Genomic DNA, 19,206 nt, shown 5'->3' with positions numbered 1-19,206 from the left:
GTTGGAGCGTTACGATTTATACCAGCACATTTGGTCCCGCCAATTCCCAACCGAACCGGTCCATTGCAGAGTACAGATGGTGTCCCATTTATAAACCGGATTTTAACCTAACCCTGTCTTTACCCTATTTTATAACCCCGACTCATCCACAAGGTTTGGGTTTAGTAAAATCCATCCCCGACCCAAAATCCAACGAGTTTTGTTTCTCACTCTTTGACCCGAAATCCAACAGTGTTTTTGTTTCCACTGTCCCCAATCTGGGGTGTGAAACCTAAATCCTGAACCTGAAATTTTTGGTTCAAGTTAGGTTGAGTTACCCAAGAAACCTGACCCTATACCACTCCAAACAACGATTGCTTATGCCATTCTTGTTAAAAATTATTTTCAATTTATGAAGTTCAAATTTGATCTCCTTTTAGAAGATACAAAGTCTACCAAGGCTCTTTCAAAGCGTATAAAGGTTGCATTAATCCTTTTCTGAAAGAGGTTGCAATGACAATCTTCTCGAACTAGAAACTGCAAAACTTCACATATGCACGAGATGATACAGAAATACAAGCGTAGTTTGATTCTTGTGTGCTATTTCTCTCTCTTCTGTCCTCCATCTTTCTCCTCTGATTGCTCGCACTTCCCAGTAAGTAAAAACACAGCAAACATTTCGTTGTACTTTGTAGTGTAAATAACAGCTCAACTGGAAATAGTAAGTAGTACTTGTGAATACAATATTTGGCGTAATTTTAACACAAACTTTCATTTCTTACATAAGCTGGGGGGAAAAGAACAGCTCTTTTCCTTCCTGGCTGATAAAGATTAAACGTGATAATCTTGGAGAAAAGATGTCCTGGCAGGAAGGCTGGTACCGAGATCATGAGAAGATGATGCCTAAAGGATCTTGGCCTCAATTTCCTCCAGAGTGAGCCCCTTGGTTTCTGGTATGAAGTAGAATATGAAAATGAGAGACACGATAGCTATCACGAAGAAAATAGCGAAAAGAACTCCTGCTCCCAGTATCGACTGCCAAAACGGGAGAAATTTGGTAAGACTTGTGATATGTAAGCATAAAAATGTTAATATCCAGAAATGGGAAACCATTAAGAGAAAGTTGAAACAAGAGGTTCATCAGACAGCATCAGAAAACTACAATCACGACCAATGTCTACTTGCAAGGCAAAAATATATAAAACAAATGAACTGTGGGTTGCAACCACTTCAAAAGGGCATCAGACAAGACAAGGAACTTTGGATTTGATTTAAAGTTGGGAATCTGCCAGTAAATTAAAGTATCAAGTTAGTGCAAGCTCTGGATCCCAACAAGTTTCACAGGGTCCTCCTATATCGTATTGTATAGGTTGCCATCAATCTCACCACTAGGAAGGAAGGTCTGATCACACAGGGACTACCTATATTCATTATCTCCCAACATTTTTTCTAAATGGTATATTTGTTGCTTTAAGTTTTCATTGCCCAGTACAGTCATTTTGATGACAGAAAGATGAATGGTGGCTATTAACTGATGTATAAAAAGAAGGGAATCAAGAAGCAACATTTGATCACTCCAAGGGAAAGGTACCAATGCCATGTCATGAGAAAAAAAAAAAAAAAATGCACACTGCTCTTGCTCAGGTAGGGGAATTCCTTCATGTTTGTTTCAAAAAATGATGGCTTCACACTACATATTTCATCCCTGGATGGGCCGCTCCCCTGTGGTCATCAATCTTACTTTTTCAAAGAAACAGTTGTGTGCTTCAAGGTATCAAAACAGACACATAAGGGTGACATTGAAGAAAATTTGAAACCAAGATACACAACAAAGATATTTTGCTTTTTAAAAAAAAATGACAAAGAAATTCTGCTAAAAAAAAAGAAATAACAAAGATATCTTATTTTGATCAACACAAAGTTCAACATGGCTTACACAAGTATTAGAGCATATATGAGCTGAATATTAATCCTTAAGATGTATCTAGTATGAAAAATCAACAAACTTAGGAAAGCAGTTTAGAGAGAGAAAGGTCATGGAACGGTGAAATACCTGTAAGGGGGAGAATGCAAAGGTCACTAAAGCATTTGAAGCAAAGTTAACAAGCACTGCAATACTTAATCCACGTCCTCTTAAGCGTAGAGGGAAAATCTCTGAAATCAACAACCAGCCAATCGGTCCAAATGATAACTGCAAGCAAGTCCCATCAACAAATTATTTGAACAGAAACAGCAACGCCACCATTACAGCTAACATGAAATTTAAGCATTGTCTTCAAAAAATATCAATAAGATGAAGAAGTATTTCAAATGAAGCAATAGTGAGTTCCTTCAAAGCAAGTAAAAGAAAGTTGCTTTCTGGCATACCTGGTAACAACCAACATATAGCAGAAGTCCAATTACAGCCATAAACGAAGAACTCTTAAAAAAAGTGTAATATGATGACAGCAAAAGCAGGGATATTGCCTGCCAGAAGATTTGGCAAAATAGAAATGTCATTATCCTTGAACAATCGAAATTGTTAATAAGAATATATTATAGGATTATAGAACAAAGAATAAAGAAAAAGAAAATTTGAATTTAAGAGAGGAAATAACTTAAGATGTCAAGTGGGAAGAAGTACCACATTGAAAAGTGTTAAGAAAAATTAACAGGTCATAAGGTTGAGCATTAAGCCTCCAAAAGGGCTAGTCATTTTGGGATGGATTTGGGTTCAAACCAACAGTAGTATCAAAGCAGGATGTATGCATGGGCAAAGGCCCAGTTTGTGCCCCAGGTTATTTGAATGTTCTGGGCTCTATGAGATGAAAGCTAAGTCATTTGTGTGTTGTGTGCTCCGTTTGGGAATTTGTGCTCTCCATCTCAGGCCATTATGTGTAAACTTAAACGTGAAGGGGAATGTTGAGTGGGAAAAAACCCCACGTTAAGGTTAAACAATAGGCTTCCTAAGTGACCAGTTATTTTGGGATAGAATAGGGCATAACCCAACATAAGACAGTTTTTTAAATGCGACGCCTTTAACAGAAGATTCATAAGTACCATATATATAGATTATTTAAATAATTGTGCAAAATATAAGCTGCAACTAGAATAAGGATACCAATAGCTTCCCTAGTTATCAAATTTTAAGACCTTAACTTCAGACGTTTCACAAGGTCAATGTTACTTTCCATGTGCTGAACTTAGAATAACACTACAGATTCCGGTGGAACTTACCATTCCACTAACACCTCCAAGAAGTAAAGGTCTTCTGCCAACTCTGTCAACTACGACAACAGCTACACCAGTCATAATTAACTACAAAAAAAACGGTGAGTCAGATTTTGAAGAATAATGGGTCCATTCATATGCAAGACGAACAAATATTTAAGGTTCTTGTTACCGGGGCACCAAGATTCAAAGAATTTTAAAGACGAAATAAGTTTTAAAAGATTACTATGGAAAAATTCCTCACAGCTATTTTCAACGAGTTAAGGAATTGTTCATGCAATAATAATTTTAACTTAAAAAAGAAGAGAATTACTACAGTGGTCAAGTTCATTTATCAGAAACAGGCCAACCTTGAGTAAACCAAGAAAAACAGAGACCATAGTAGCATCAGATGCTGCTGAAAACCCTGCAGTCTGTCAATCAATTAAAATTTGTTAACCAAACAATTTACATCAAATGATCTCCAAATCGGAAGTTTAACCAATTAAAATTCAAAAAGAACCCATCACAACCAATCACCATCAAGCACCTTGAAGATTGTTGCAGCATAATACAAGACACTGGGCTGCCCGGTAACCTGGCACGTTAGTAGCCAATGAGTAAGGTGGAAAATTGCTTTATTTGGCTGAACGATAAGACTCATGAACAAATCACCATTCATAAATTAAAAAAGAAAAATAAAATAAGAAAGAACTTGCAAGCTATAAGAACAATTGTACCTGCTGGAAGAAAACTAAACCTGCACCCATAATAAGTGCCTTCAAGCATTTCCCCTGGAAAACTTCCCATAATGAAGCCTCCTTCTCTTGACCAGTGTAAGAGAGCTCAGCCAAAATTTCATCTATTTGCTCCAAAGCAAAACTATCATCTGTTATACCCCTCAGTTTACAGAGGCAACACTTTGCAGTTTCTTTTGCAACCTCTAGACGATCCCTTCCCTGAATGGCACAAAGAAGTAGCCACCGAGGTGAAGCTGGCAACCACCACATGCCAATTCCCATAATAAGTGCAACAGGTGCACTACTTCCATACATATAGCGCCATCCTGAAACCAGACTAACATAAGCACTGCTGCCTGCATAGCCGAGCTGCATGAGAGTCGAAAGGGTATCATTACTACATATTTCAACATAAATACACACACAACACCATAGCAAGAAACATGCTACTTGAAACCCTTACAAGCATTCCAAGAACAATAAAGAACTCTTTCAGAGAGATGAGTCTTCCTCGTATCTGAGATGCAGCAGTCTCCGCGATGTACATTGGAGCAGCATGCATGGCCTGGAAGATCACAAAAGTGAAAAATGTAAGCGCTTACCACATAAACCAGCTCATGGAGAAGAAGAAGAAGAAGATGGAAAGAGGGAAAGAGGGAAAAAAGAAAGAAAAGAAAAACTGATTACGAGATTGTGATTATGAAAGCAAAGTTACCAGACCAATGCCAATACCAAACACAAAGCGACCAATGACCATAACTGGATAGTTGGGAGCTAGTGCCGTTAGCAGAGCTCCAACAAGATACAGGATGGATGAGCATATTAACTCCCTTCGTCTACCTTCAATCAAGATTTTCGTATTTTAGATTTGAGTTATGAACTTTTAAGAAATCTATATTATGGCAGAACAGACCTAAGAAATCAGCCACATTAAATGCCAGCACAGATCCAATCAGAGCACCCCCTAATGAACCACTGACCTACAAAACCAATTCCATGAAAAACAATTACAAAGGATGCAACAAAAGCAAAGCAGATCCAAATAAACAACATGAGACCATCAAAAGTGATTATTGGAGCTAACAACGTACCACAAGCCCAATTTCCACAGAAGATAAGTTGTACCAAGTAGTCCCGCTTAATGAGGATGACTGCAGGAAATGAGTAATATTAGATATGAAGAAGAAGCCATGCAAAGAGGCAGGACACATTTTTCTTGCAAAGTGATTTCATCTCTGACTACATGGGAAGTATAATTTGAACAAAAAATAAAGCAACCAAATTCCTTTCATCCAGTTTGCTGGTGGCATCACCTGTATCGAAATGGTAGCGCCTGAGGTAGCACCAATGTCATAGCCAAACAACAGTCCACCCAGAGCGGGGAACAAAAACCTGAATCCACCCAAATAATAACAAACATAATTGACGAAATAATATATTTTCATTGCTTAGAGGTCTGAATGGTATAAGATATCCCTCCCTCCAGAAGGAAAAAACATGAGTAAATAAAAGATCTTGTTTTAACAAAATTTAGGAAGTGAAAACTTGGGGGAACAGAAAGAGAAAAGAAAGACATCAAAGTTTTGATCCTACGGGGTGTACTCACGGAAGAATCGCTGCAGCAACAGTGTATTCCTCATTACAATGGTTGCCAACTATAAGTGGTTCCCTTGAAGAATTAATCTCCCCAGAAGAACTCTTCGCTTCCTATTTAAGTGACAGAAACCCGTCTTACTTAAGTGTCCATTCACAAGAATTCAAAGATCACCCAAACCTGAAACAAAAATCACAAAAACCACAACTAACAAGACAAAAGCAAAAAGAAAGAACCTTGCCGAAGAATGAGAGCTTCGGCTGCTCCGGATCGACTGCTCCCGGCGCCATTCCTTATCAGATAAGAGCTGCAAAAAATATTTGTACAAGCAAGAAACTAAATTAGCCATCATCACCATCAGCTACTATGTCAAAAAGCAGCTAGCCAAAGTCGAAACACACTCGTCTCACTCGCGAGAGTGGATAGATATGCAACGTTTGTTTGTAGCACGAAAATCCGAACAGAGAAAAGCCCGAATTTTTAAGAGGGGAAACAGGAGCAGATGCTTCTAGCACTACCAGGACGAAATTCGAGCAAATGCAAGCCAATCATCAAATAAAATCTCGTTAAAGTGAAACTAAACTCCAGTTACGCCATTAACAAGAGAGCGGCCACAGAGACAGCACGTCGCTAATTTCTTTCCCGTCTTTATCACATAATATCATTCGCAACTAAAGACAAGACTTCAAAAAAAGAGAGAGACAGAGAGAAAATAAAACCAGATTCCAACCAGGAGACTGACCGGCTGACTCGTAGGTCCAACAAGACGATGCGCAACGTACTACTGCGTACCGGCGAGAACCGAGAAAGGAAATCGCAGAATCGTCGGCAGCCGGAGCTGGAGGAGGAGCGGGGCGGCTGACTGCTAGAGCCGGCGGAGAAAAGGAGTCCAACGTGCTTGGGCACGTGGGTAATGAACTGCAGAAAGGAACATGGACGAGGTACTTGGATCTGAGAAGTGGAGTACTTATCGACAGTAAAGCCAGCCACTGGATTTTTTTTCTTTCATCTGTTCACACCGAATTGAATCAAGACTTCATCAATCCCTTGCCTATGACTCGACTCGCTTGACCCAAAATCTTTTCTCACCCGCTCTCGAGTTATTGAAACCACATGAAAAATTGGACTTGCCCAGCCTTTTCTGTTTCGTTCTCTCTCACCCGGGAGTTGACTCAAACCAAATATAGTAGGATTTGGACAGACTTGTTTCAATTCTTCCGAGGCAGAATGCCACATAATACATATAATATATGAGCTAAAAATACCCACTTGAGCCTCAGCAAAATCCCAATTTATTGCTGTAGCGAACAGTGATCAATCTTCACTGAAGTCCGCATTACCCAGTCAGATCACATGGTCTTGGTAAAAATTACAAAACGAACTGAGGATACTCAAAAGGTAGCTCAGCTGATGTCAATACTCGAGTTCAGAAGTCACTCATTCCATGGTTTTTAAGTCCTGCTTTGCAAACAAGATTCACAAATAAAAAAGACTCAAAATAGATTGGAAACTCGATTACAACAATAAGCATCTTTTTGTTATTTTGCTTTCCTTAGCTTTTCAGGGTGGGTTGCCAAGGTTGGTATCTGGTCCAGTTTCTCTGCCCAGGATTGAGAGTGTGGCCTTTTGAGTGGTAGATGTACTCGTCACCTTCTCCTGAAAAGTTCTCCCGGTGCTCCACTCCATACCTCTTTGGTTTCAGCATCAAGAGCTGCCAATCACGACAGTGCAAAAACCATCAAGACCAGGTGAAACAGATGTCATGTTTGTTCTCACCATAATTTACTGGCTCCCCCCGCCCTTTCCCATAATTATGTTACCAATAAAAAACCTACATAAGTAACTAGTATGACTACTTATCCTTCAAATCAAGAATAGCATCAGGTTAAAGCACATGAACCAGTGAGCAGTTTCTCAATGTTGGTCCCAGAGAAGCATAGCTCCGGTCAGCAAAAACTTACAGCAAAAGAAGAAAAAAAAAAATTGCAGCCAAAGCAGAGTTTCTGCATGAAGAATAGGGTAAACAACCATGAAATCTCAATGGAATGCCGAAATTGGCTTTTTAACCAAACAAAGGCATAATTTACTTTAATCTAAAGAACCTTACTTCATCCCCAGTGTGGTCGGTGATGTAGTGCAGCCAACCATGCCACTCTGGTGGCACTTGTGATGCATTATAACGATCCTTCTTTGCATACTCTACCCATCTGTGCCGGCCTGCACACCATTGACAAGCTTGTAATGACAATTTCATCATTAAATAAAAGTGTGGGAATAACAGAGAAGCCCCAATGTGACTAATACAATTTACAATCTTAGTACAAGGGTCACCACACCGGTAAACAAGATATAGAGAACTATAACTGATGCATAGAGATCAATACACATCATATCAGCACATCATATCAGTCTTCTTACAAACAATAAATACTGCCTGGTATATGATACTTAATGGGTCTGACACATGTCCACTGATCTTTCGTCTATCATCATAACACCATATAAAATTTCAAAAAAAAAAAAAAAAAAAAAAACAGTATAACACCATATATACTAATCCAAATAACTCAAGCCTCCAGTTAAACAGTCATCATGCCCAAAAGTTACAGGTCAAAATGCAATCCAACCACACAATTCAACTCCAGAAGTTCCATTTTGAACGGGGGGAAGATGTTCTTCACTTGGTCTTCCATTGGAAGCATGCAAATAGCAGGTATAGTCTCTCATACAAAATATACAAGTGGTATTTGCAGAGAAGCTTCTCTCTTGGTGCCGAGGGGTTATTTTTTTAGGAATGCATCTAGAATTGGAAAATTACAGATTAACAGTAATTCCAGAGTTAGTCTACTTAATTTAGAAGTAGAATTACTTTTCATGAAATAATCTGGAGCCCAACGTGCCTACCCATCATGCCATCCTGACCAGAAGCCAACTCATGGAAACTTTTGGGACCACAGAAAGTTCATCATTTCATATGGACAGCAACACATAGAAATCGCTTACCTATAATGAGCTAGCAAAAACGGCAACTTATAGTAAACAACCTATGCAAACAATGTAGAGAACAGGATGAAACAATTGACAATGTCCTGCTATGCTGTCATTTCAGCAGATCTGTTTGGGCAGCATCCTGAGAAAATTGACATTTCAATCTGCTTCCCAAAAACTTTGTCAGAGTTTGTTCAGCAATATTGTTCATGGTCTCTTCCAAAGTATGGAAAAATCTAATGGAAGGCAGCAATAACCATTCTTCCATGGTGTCTTTGGCCAAGCCAGCTCACTCAAGCACTTATAGAATCAGTCGTTCATTTAATACGACTGTGAGCTTCAGCAGTCAAGCATATGCCACCCTTCCAAGCGCCATCATACACCACCCCCCCCCCCCCCCCCCCCCCCCCCCCCCCGCGACACACGCTAACCAAATGGCAGTACCCTCCTCACAGATGGAAGAAACTAAACTTCAATGCATCATCGGACCAGCAGGTTTCAGTGGCAGTATGAAAGATCATAACGGTTCCATTCTATTTCTATACTCAGGACCACTTGGGTTATGTGATCTACACAGGCTGACGCAAAATCATTGATTAACGGTTTGAGAATTGCAGCCCAGGGTCCCTCTAACTCCCTTATCATAATGGGGGACTCGCAAATGTCGTCAAATGGGTGGCCAGAAAAGCAAAAAAACCATGAAGGTCATCGGACATATTTGATGAAATTTCTGATATCTCTCTACGTGGTAAATTGAATGGAAGCATGTGCCTTGCTTAGTCAACAGTCCTCCAAACTTTCTTATGAAAGAGGGAGTTGTTAGTGAGCATATTGTTATCAGGAACTCCCTTTGTAAGTTTTGTAAGCTGTGTAAGCTGAAAAGTTCCCTCCTTGTAAGCGGGGATTGCTCCCCTTTATACCATGTGCACTATTAGCTGTGTTAATAAAAGCCATGGCCATTTTTCAAATATATATATACTTTCCATGAAGTATGTTCAAACCTCCGAAATTTTTACTTTTTTTCTGAAATTCATTTTATTTATTACAGAACTTAAAAATGAATTTTGGAAGGAGGAGAGACAATCATCTTCTCCCCCCCTTCTCCCCCTTCCATTTCATAGTTTCCCACTGGAAGAAAGATACGCCCCCTCCTAACAGAAAAAAGAGGGAGGAGGCTCTCCTCCCCCTTTATCTTTCACAAGGAGGGGGCCATACCTCCTCCTGGCAAAAAAGAGAACAAAAACATTCTATTTTCCATCATAAGGATAAGAACTGCGCTCCTCCTCAGGGCTTAGTACGGAAGAGGAAGGAGGGTATGTCAAATTTGCATTTTTATGAATAATTTTTAAAATTTTTAAAAATATTTAACATTTGGATTAACAAATTTACATAACAGCTTAAGCTAATATTTCATTATTTTAACAAATTCTTTTCTGTGATTTAATTCATTTTTGAAGGATGAGGGAATTTTATTATCGTAATAGAGAAAAAGGAGAGTAATGACCCCCCAAAAAATAGGGAGCACCACAAATTACAGCAAAGCTAAAAGAAGAAAAGGAAATAATAAAAAAAAAACAGCTAAACAAACATTAATATAGCTCAAAAACAATTAAGCCCAAATGGGATGATTTATCTTTGGCTAGCTTGTCTCTGCTGCCACATTAGCCTATCTAGGGGCCTGCTTCAAAGTGATTGAGAGAGGACTCCCTAAGTCCCAAATCTCCTTAAAGTGAGGCGATAAACACCAAGGGGGTCTCTCACTTTGTTGCACTAGACGTGGCATCAAGCCAAGCCAGCTGGCAATCAGCTTGGTTCCAACTCGACTTGGCTTGGTTTATTTCAAGCTCAAAACAAACTCAAGCCTTAAAAAAGGATTGTTTATCAAATCAAGCCGAACTCGAGTTTTACACAGCTCTCTCATTCACAATAAATGCTATTCAAATAGTTGTTCCTTGCATTGTCAAAATGATAGATGCTCAAGAGAAGAGTCAAAGGAGATTTTTGCTATTGGATCTTGGGTAGAGATTCTTTCAATATCCTCTTCCTTAGCTTGTTCTCCTCAAGTAAGCATATCTCATCTTCTTCGCTCCCCTCTTTCTTTCTCTCATCCTCTTCTTCTCCTCTTTTTCCTTCTCTCACTTTTGTTCTCCTCTTCTTCTTCTTCTTTTTTTCCTTTTTCCAGTTTTTTCATTTTGTAGATAAAAACGGCAGCAGGCGTGGATACGGGTCGGATCGGGGTTAGGTTTCCCAAAACTTGAACCAGACCCCGAACCTTGAAAAAACCCCAAAACGTCAAACCCTACCCCGACCCAATCCCCATCCCTGCAGTCCCATCCCTGCCCCATCCCCTTAAACCCGACCCATCCCCATAAACCCGACTCATCCCCGCCCCGTTCCTCCCCCCTTTTACAACCCCATCTCATACCTTCTGGTCAGGTTCTGGAAAACCCGTCCCTGACCCAAAACCCAACAATTTTTTCCCTTCCCCATCCCCAACCCACAGGATGAAACCCGGTGCCCACCCCAGTGCTGCCTCTCCGGTACAAAGAAAGGGGAGAGTCAACCCCCCTCCTCTCCTCCTATCTTCTTACCTCTTCTCTTTCTTCCACCCATCTTCTTCTCCTCTTCTTCCTCCTTTATTCTTTCTTTTTTCTATATCATGTTTTCATTCTGTAGTGCCCCTTCCCACCCTATAGTCAAGAGAACTCAGGCCAAGCTTGAGCCCATAAACTTTTACTCAATACAAACTCAAACTCATGTACAGGCTCAAGTTTGAGCTCAAGAGCCAATGGCTCATGGTTTGAACTCGGCTCAGCTCAATGCCACCCCTTTGCGGCATCAAATAACAAACGAGATTGAATCCTATTGTATGTTAAGAGGGGGATGGAAATTGGAGGCAGAAAGATGAATACCGTTAAGGACAACACTCTTGTCAGCTGTTATGGAGTTTTTCAAGAACAACAAGACGATATATTTTTGTGTTTTTTATGTTTTTGGATTTTTTATAATTTTTTTTATAAAAGGTCAAAGTATAACCTATATATTGCTATATTCTTAATTACGTACGATAGAAAAAAAACTCCTTTTATTATTAATGAGATTCAACTACATGGTGTCAGTATAGCAATTATATTAATAACAACTTATTATATATTTATGTCAATGCATAAGAAATGCACCTAATATCAATAACACCAGAATTCTATTGGTTAGAAATGTCAATAAGAACTCCAGTAGTTATACGAAGTCTATAATTATTTATCATAGAAAGGTTTATTTCTAGAAACAAAAAAAATTTAGAAAAATAGATTGCTAAATGAAAAAACCGTACTCACCAAATTGAATTTGCATATTCTCATAATATTTATTGCCAAACTGGTCAACACCAACAAGTGTAGCACCTATGTTGTGGATTTTGGTTTGCCTGGGCAAAGAAGAGGATTAGGGTCACAATTTCAAGAAAATACATCAACAAAAAAACACACAAGTTGGATGCATGAGCAAAAATAATCTGCCACAATTTTGTTCTGTGGAATAAAAATATATAACTAATGGAGCCTCACCGGGAATTCATAAGAGCAGTGGAAAAACATTGGAAAGGCATAGAAGTTGAGTCAATGTCTTTTATTGCATATATGACTCAATTATTTTCAAAGGAATGCATTGGAATTCTAGCAGATCCATGTTGCTCGCTACACAACTGCTCAAATCAAGTACAATAGCGAAAATTATCTTATATCTGTAGCTTGACAGATCAGTATGCCCCCTCATGAGCATCATACATTAATACCTACCCAAAGCTCATGAGTTTAAGGCTCACTATAGTTCACTTTAGTTCTTTATCAAAAAAAAAAAGTACACTGTACTTGTTATGAAGAGTTTAAGGCTGAGCCACTGAGACATTCACATCACTGAGTTCAGTGCAACCACTTCAAGCAGTAATAATATCGTAGTTAGCATAGTATGGTTCTCTTCCAAGAACAGTTGTAAGAACTCAACACATGATATAGACAGTCTAATAGTGGCAACATTTTCCAAGTTAACTCATTTATTATATCGTAATGTGGCTCAAGAGAATAACCCAATAGCAATGCTGCACTTTAGAATTCTTTTAAGCAAATTTTTAAAAATATTCAAACAATAATAAACCTTATATTCTAGAAGATTCCTCTCTTTTGCCTCATGCTCATAGCAGAGTTTTCTGGAAACAGCTATTTGAGTTTTGCAGTTTTTTTCCCACACATATCACATATTACACAAGGATTGTAAACTGATCCCTCTTCTGAACAAATGGAATAGCTTCCTCTGCACCATTAGTTTAAAATACTAATGTCAGAAAGTTTTTCCAACAACCTCTTTGAATGTTTGTGATTCTTATTTTTAATGGTTTTCTTCAGTTCTTTTCTTCTTTTCTTCTAGTGTGTTTCTCCTTTTCTTTCTCTTCTTTCACTTGACTGCTGTCTATTACTTCTTCAAGACACCTTACTTTTGAATTCAGGGATTTAAAAAGAAGAAGAAGAAGAAACACTGTCAACAGAGCATAAGATTAAAAGTTGATTAGCACTAAAGAGTGAGTGTTAAATGGTTAAAATAACACTTGCAGGAAATTGGTATTCATCTGCATGCCTAGAAATTCTCAGCTCTGGTGCTCATTGCAGGAGATTCAGCTGTAGTAATATCTTTGTTTGCAAAAATCAATTGACCTCCGTATAGCTTGAGACAAATATTTTATGAAATCTCCCTTATCAATGCTGGAAGATCTGTTTTGAGGAAGCACGCTCTTAGATCAGCAAATTGGTAGGCGGATCAGCTTGAGCGGTAGGGGACAACTTCTTGTTGTTGGAAATTCTTTTCCCTTGAAATAATTCACCATTTAATTTTTTTTTAGAAACAAAATATAAAAATAAAAATTGTAACTATCAATCCTATCTCATACATCCTACATGCAAGGCAACTGGGAACCAATGTGCACATGTTCTGGTGTTTGACACTTACATTTAAGAATATAGTAGTTGTATTACACCATGACAAATAAAAAACACAACAAAAAATGAAAGAGTTTACTTTGATAGAAAAAAGGTCCACAAACAGAAGATGAGAGGTATGAGGATCTAGCCAGATGCGATCCAAATCCGAAATTTCAGATAGTAATCAGGATCCAGGTATGATGGAACTCAATCAGATATCAGGTATGATATCTGACTGGGTCCCGGAACTGAATTCGAACCGGACCCAACAGATCCAGATCCAATAAATAAGCAAATCAGGAATCTCTTCAAGTTTTACAATACTATGTAATAATTTTTCTTGTTTCATATCTGTTTATAAGAATAGACAAAGAAGAAGTGTGTGATCATATTCTGATAGTGAGAATTAATTACAGTTGTATATTAAAGATTTTATAAATACTAGTCTCTAATATAGTTTTTTTATTTCTCTTTTTTTACTGTTTTATTTACTCTCTCTTTTTTAAATGTTGAAACCTTTTACCCTAGTGAAACGAATTCAAGACCTCACACTAGAAACCCTCCATGTGGCCATTGAGCCAAAGGCCTAACCCTATTTTACTTATTCTTGTTTCAGGTTTTCCGATTTGAATAGTATCCAATTCCAGATATTATCCAACAAAGTTGAATCCAGATAACCAATTTGCAGATACTTTATTTAGTCGCCGGATTTCAGATGTTCGGATACTTGTAAACAGGTTGGATTTGTATCCTGCTATATCAGGTTCGGATCTGTTCTATATCCAGTCCATTTACAACCCTACATCCATCTTGCATTTGCTATTCTTTTATGAAGTCTCTATTTCAAATCCAGGAGGATTGTCCTGGACAGAGCAGGTTGGGTCACAGTTAAACAGAATGACCCAACTAGATTTACCAGGTTCACGCTTCCAAGGTGTAAGAGGGCACAGCCAACAAGATCAGTGATTTGGGCCCAGATCAAATCAGTTAACCAGATTAAACCAATATTTCACATTATAACAATAAGACCCTTGTCTTGAAACTAAAATGATATGATAAGTTATCAAATTGTAAATTCATTGAACATTCTAAGCAATGTAATTGTTTCATTTGGTGGTGAACATTAACAAATAAATGTGCGCTATCATATGCATTCAGTCCAGAAAGGAACTAACAGATTTTTTTACTATAACAAACTATTTGAATCATGGAACTGAGACAAGGTTGTGAATCATAACACAGGAGATGTGTAACAAGCATATAACTCTGATATAGAAGGAAATTTTGATATAATTGGCTTCTAAATGCCTGAAAGAGGTTGAAAGACTTAATGGACATAGCATGGAAAAGTTGTTATGATAAAGGCTGTGAGGAAGAAGAAAATTTTTAAACGGTCTACATTCACTTGTAGTTGTTGTATGTTACAAGGTTATCCAATAGCTTGACTGACTCTCTTGCTAAGCAGGAGCATCCCAATCCCTTACCATAAGGGGACCTCCTAAGTTTGGTTTCTCTTCCCATTGGGCACTTGAGTATAATTAGACCTTCTAAAAAAGAGAAATAAAATGTTCTCTTAAGCAACAATATCCCATTCTGATATGATCCTGAGTCATAAATACTGGAAATAAGCATTTTCTGGTTTGATTATCATACTCAAAGATAATAAAGAGTAACCACCCAAGATAATGAATCACAGATATTTTAGTACCATGAAAGAGCATCAAGTATTTAGTGAACAAAAAGCTTGCAACTTACAAAAGGTTCCCATCCAAAAGGCATCTCCTGTAACAAAATCACAAGCAACAAAGTGAGCAAGGTCAACAAGTAATCATAAAAAAATGGAAGTGAGGGAAGCAACGAGAAAAGTATGGTTTTAAATCAACATTTTAGCTTAAATGAGATGTAACAACTAGAGAAGCCTACAAAGGATAATGATGGGAATTGTGAGACATATGAAAGACTTGCATTTTCCACAGCTTCTAGTCCAGCTAGACGTCTTTATTTAAATCTTCTTTTTTTAATGTTGATTTCAAATGCCACTACATCCCAATCCCCATTGAGACTTGAAACCAAGGCCTCAGGAAACAACTCTCCATATAATCGTTGAGCCAAAAGCTCAATCTACAGCTAGAAATCTTTATTTTGTATTTAGAATGGGCTTTATTCTAAATGTATTAGTTGATAGGAGTTAGAAATCAGCTTCATATTATATTCTTCTAAGTCATTTTCTAAGTTTTTTTTTTTCAATGTTGATTAAATACACCATGTCCCTACCCCGGTGAGACTTTACCCATGACTGCAAACTTTCCCCTCTGAGTTTCTATTGCAATTTAACTTCTTTTATATCATTTGAGAACAAAACAGATGAGTGAAACAAATAAATTTTTATATTTAACCAACAACTCTAATCTTTATTGACCGCCAACCCCTGAAAATCTCACAGCCGGAGCCGCTAGAAAAAAAAAGAAAGCCAGATGCATTTTGGTGGAAATTTATAACACATGGTTGCTCAACGACAAAAAATAAACACCAGGGGAAAAAAAAAATAAGATCAAAAGTTGATATGAATGATGTCAACATCCTGATCAAAAGCTGCCAAGGGAAACATCCCATTCTCCTCTGAATAACTACGATACGAAATTGGACAACCCAACATCTGGCCCTGATCAGAATTCACTAAAAGGGACAACATAAGTAAATCTCGGACAAACTAAAAGGGATTCAAAGGAAAAATTCGTATCTCAAGGTTAATCAAAACAGTACCATGACATAATTGATGAAAAAATTATCTGCTCTAAAACGAGCCACTCGAAAAAATAATGAAAAAGTGTAGGGAGACTCACCTGTATCCTCCTTCTTTAAGTTCCTTCACGACATTACGGAAGCCTTTCTCCTTGATTGCCTGCAAAGCGCTTTTGATCAACGAAGCCATTTTCGCAATCAATCAGAACAGCCTCTCCCTCTCACGAACCCGGTGGAAATTAGGATTTTGACAACACCTGTCTGGGTACGTCCGCAGTAGCAATTTTATCCCCACCCGCCTCCGAGGCATCCATTTTATTAATAAAAGATATCAAATAAATATTCTTTCGAATTTACCTATTCACCTTCAGAATCTATAAGATTTATAGGAATAAAATAAATATAAGTAAAATTTATTATTGATTTAAAAAAAAAATAATTAGAGGAAATAACCAATCCCCGACCTTGAAACCCGAACTTGAAAAAAACCCGATTCATAAAACCTAAACCTGACCCAATAACCATCCTCACAACCCGTGACCCTATAATATCCGACCCATCTCAACCCCGTTTTAAATCTTTGACTCATATGGGGATCCACAAGGTAAAATTACAAACCCGAACCTAGATTCTTTGGGTCAGGTTGGATCAGGTTCCCCCCAAAACCCAACCCCACGCCCACCCCTCACTCTGCAGTGTTTCTCATACCCACCTGGCCTAGGTTTCCTCGGTGGCGTCTCGCTACGTCACAAAATAAGGGTCATTCAGTAATTCCGTCTTACGTTGAGAATTGAGATGCGGCTACAGAAATCTCAGGAACTTTCATTAACTCATTAACTAATTAATAGATTAAGCTTAAGCAAGAACAGATTGAAGGCTGGATCTTCTTCCCTTGCTTTAATTTAACAAAAAAATATCAAAGATTAAAGAACAATCCGGACAAATTCCAAAAGACAGTAAAGGGTCGGAGTTTGGATGCCAAAAACATTCCCTTCGTATCCTTCCCTGAGAACAAATCGAGGAGTAGGTCATCCCTCGAGAATTTCGCAACAGCTAAGCCTAGAAACCACCCCACTTCCCTCTTAAAACCATTCATGGAGTCGTGGGTACTCTTGCTGTATCTCTCTTCTTCCCTCTCCCTGCCTGATCAGTCTTGACTCCCATGGCGGGATCACCGGAGACCGAAAGGGAGAAGTCCATGGAAGCTGCCTACAAGGAATTGGAGACGCCGGACGTCCACAACACCTCGATGCAGCTCCAGAGGGCTAACCGGATTTACAAAGAGTCTGCTACCTTGGACGGTTTGCCGACGAAGTGGGAGATGATTGTTTGGCATCTTTATGATCTCTGCTCGCAGTTTGTTTACACGGTTTTGTTGCCCATCGTCTTCCCTCTCATTCTTAGTCAGATGGTTCGTGACCCTCCTGAGCCTGAGCAGGGTTGGGGGAAGAGCTTCATGGGATTGCCTTGCAGGAAAGATGAAATGCAACTGTAAGTGGGTACTGATGATTGATTGATCTGTGTTTTTTTTGTTTTCTTTGGGATCTGATGAAAAATTTGATCTGGTTCTTGTATTTCATCGAACAATGGCTGCAATTCCTAGGTATCAAGATTTGAGGTATCGGTCGATATCAGTGGGGAGTGTGAATTTGTCTCCACTTCACTGGACTTCGATTTCATGGGCTGCTGGAGTTGTTTTCTCCGCCCCTATCCTCGCTAGCGTTGCTTTTCACCTCGACCATGGCAGGCAGCAGCAGGTCATATCCGGCGTCGCTATCACCGTTGGAGCACTCTTTTGCCTTCCCGCTGGCTTTTTCAAATCCCACTGGCCTTTCCCGCCGTACACTTTCGCCATTGTTGCAGCTCAGAGCATCGCGCTGGCGGCCCACACGCGGCACATGGGTCTCATGGTTCGAGGATTTACGGGTCCAACGGTTTCCAAGCGAAAATTCTCGGTCCGTCAAGCGGTAGGCAGTTGGCTGTCTCTCTGCGGCACGGCCGCCGGCTCCGTCGGTGCTTGCGTTATCGCCGTCTTCACTTGCCTTATGCTCCGCCGCCCCGACTGGTTTACAAGCTTGTGGGTCGTCTCCATCTTCAGCGGCCTCAAATGGTTAACCGGCGTCTCCCACGCCATCGTCACCTACCGCCCCGGACCGGTACAGACAGAATCCAGCACCGGTACTGCGTCGCGATTCGCTCACGCACTATCGGTATTCAAGTACCCCCACGCCGTCGGGAGCCTCATGGGAGTACTCTTCTCTTCCTTCGCCACCTCCTGTATTTTCACTGGCAGCCTACTCTACCTCCTCGGAGAACTATGTGTCAAACCATTTTTCATCCTCTGCATATGGCTAGCCTACTTTGCATTGCCCATCTTCTCTCTCCCACTCCTGCACCCTCTACAACTACTCTTCCGTACCGACGCCATGCGCATGCAGCTCCTGGGTTTCCTCCTCTCAGCCATAACTTCCGGAACTGGCTTCCTTTCCCGGCACAAAAACTGGAGCCGGGCCCTCCTACTCATCGGAGCAACCATACAAAGCACATCGGCCGGGATACTAAATGCCTTCGGACGAGTGTTACTGATGGACTGCTCGCCGTCGGGGAAGGAAGGCGCGTTCGCGGTGTGGTTTGCGTGGATGAAAGCGATGGGGACGTGCGGGGGGTTCGGACTGGCGGCGGCCTTCGCCGGCGACGTGGGGACGACGTTCGGTGTAGGATTCTGCGCAGTGGCTGCGGGGGCCGTGATTCTGGTGTTCGGGAACGTAAGCCACCTCGGCGGGGCCGTGGCGGCGGGGCACGTCAAGGCCGAGGTGAGCGAGAAAGGTTCACCCCGTGGGGAGTTCGAGGGGTCGGTCACCATGGACGTCCCACAGCCTCGTGAAGGTCGAAACCTCGTCTCCGTGTGATTTAATTTTGAGTGCGGACGGTGGCTGTAATTATGATTCTTTTATGTCTTATTCTGGAATATTTCTGTTTACCAGGGGCTTTATGGGAATAATTGACT

At 39.8% G+C, this 19,206-nt stretch overlaps 2 protein-coding genes across 3 annotated transcripts; both read right to left on the bottom strand.

Moving 5' to 3' along the window:
- Positions 1-635: 635 nt before the first annotated feature.
- Positions 636-6,566, bottom strand: LOC137967178 (D-xylose-proton symporter-like 2). 2 transcript variants are annotated; one of them, XM_068813652.1, is made up of 15 exons: positions 6,245-6,566; positions 5,739-5,809; positions 5,515-5,615; positions 5,222-5,300; positions 5,000-5,059; positions 4,822-4,888; positions 4,624-4,748; positions 4,372-4,473; positions 3,909-4,277; positions 3,719-3,766; positions 3,540-3,602; positions 3,196-3,276; positions 2,347-2,445; positions 2,033-2,170; positions 636-1,014 (listed from the first exon to the last, which is right to left on the bottom strand). In XM_068813652.1, exons 2-15 carry the CDS (start codon positions 5,790-5,792, stop codon positions 883-885), a joined length of 1,518 nt encoding a protein of 505 aa, XP_068669753.1. In that variant the 5' UTR covers positions 5,793-5,809; positions 6,245-6,566; the 3' UTR covers positions 636-882. The 2 variants fall into 2 exon arrangements, with proteins under 2 accessions (XP_068669753.1, XP_068669754.1); XM_068813653.1 differs by lacking the exon at positions 6,245-6,566 and adding an exon at positions 5,904-5,975.
- A 212-nt stretch (positions 6,567-6,778) lies between these two features.
- On the bottom strand, positions 6,779-16,510 carry LOC137967179 (probable NADH dehydrogenase [ubiquinone] 1 alpha subcomplex subunit 12). Its single transcript, XM_068813654.1, has 5 exons — positions 16,301-16,510; positions 15,213-15,239; positions 11,826-11,914; positions 7,610-7,719; positions 6,779-7,213 (listed from the first exon to the last, which is right to left on the bottom strand). Exons 1-5 carry the CDS (start codon positions 16,387-16,389, stop codon positions 7,055-7,057), a joined length of 474 nt encoding a protein of 157 aa, XP_068669755.1. The 5' UTR covers positions 16,390-16,510; the 3' UTR covers positions 6,779-7,054.
- Positions 16,511-19,206: the final 2,696 nt, after the last annotated feature.

Source organism: Aristolochia californica, unplaced genomic scaffold, assembly GCF_029961685.1.
Source record: "Aristolochia californica isolate CCGP_79_NKW_82.1479 unplaced genomic scaffold, dmAriCali1.0.hap1 SCAF_6, whole genome shotgun sequence".
Taxonomy (NCBI): Eukaryota; Viridiplantae; Streptophyta; class Magnoliopsida; order Piperales; family Aristolochiaceae; genus Aristolochia; species Aristolochia californica.
This window is presented reverse-complemented; position numbering and strand designations above follow the sequence as displayed.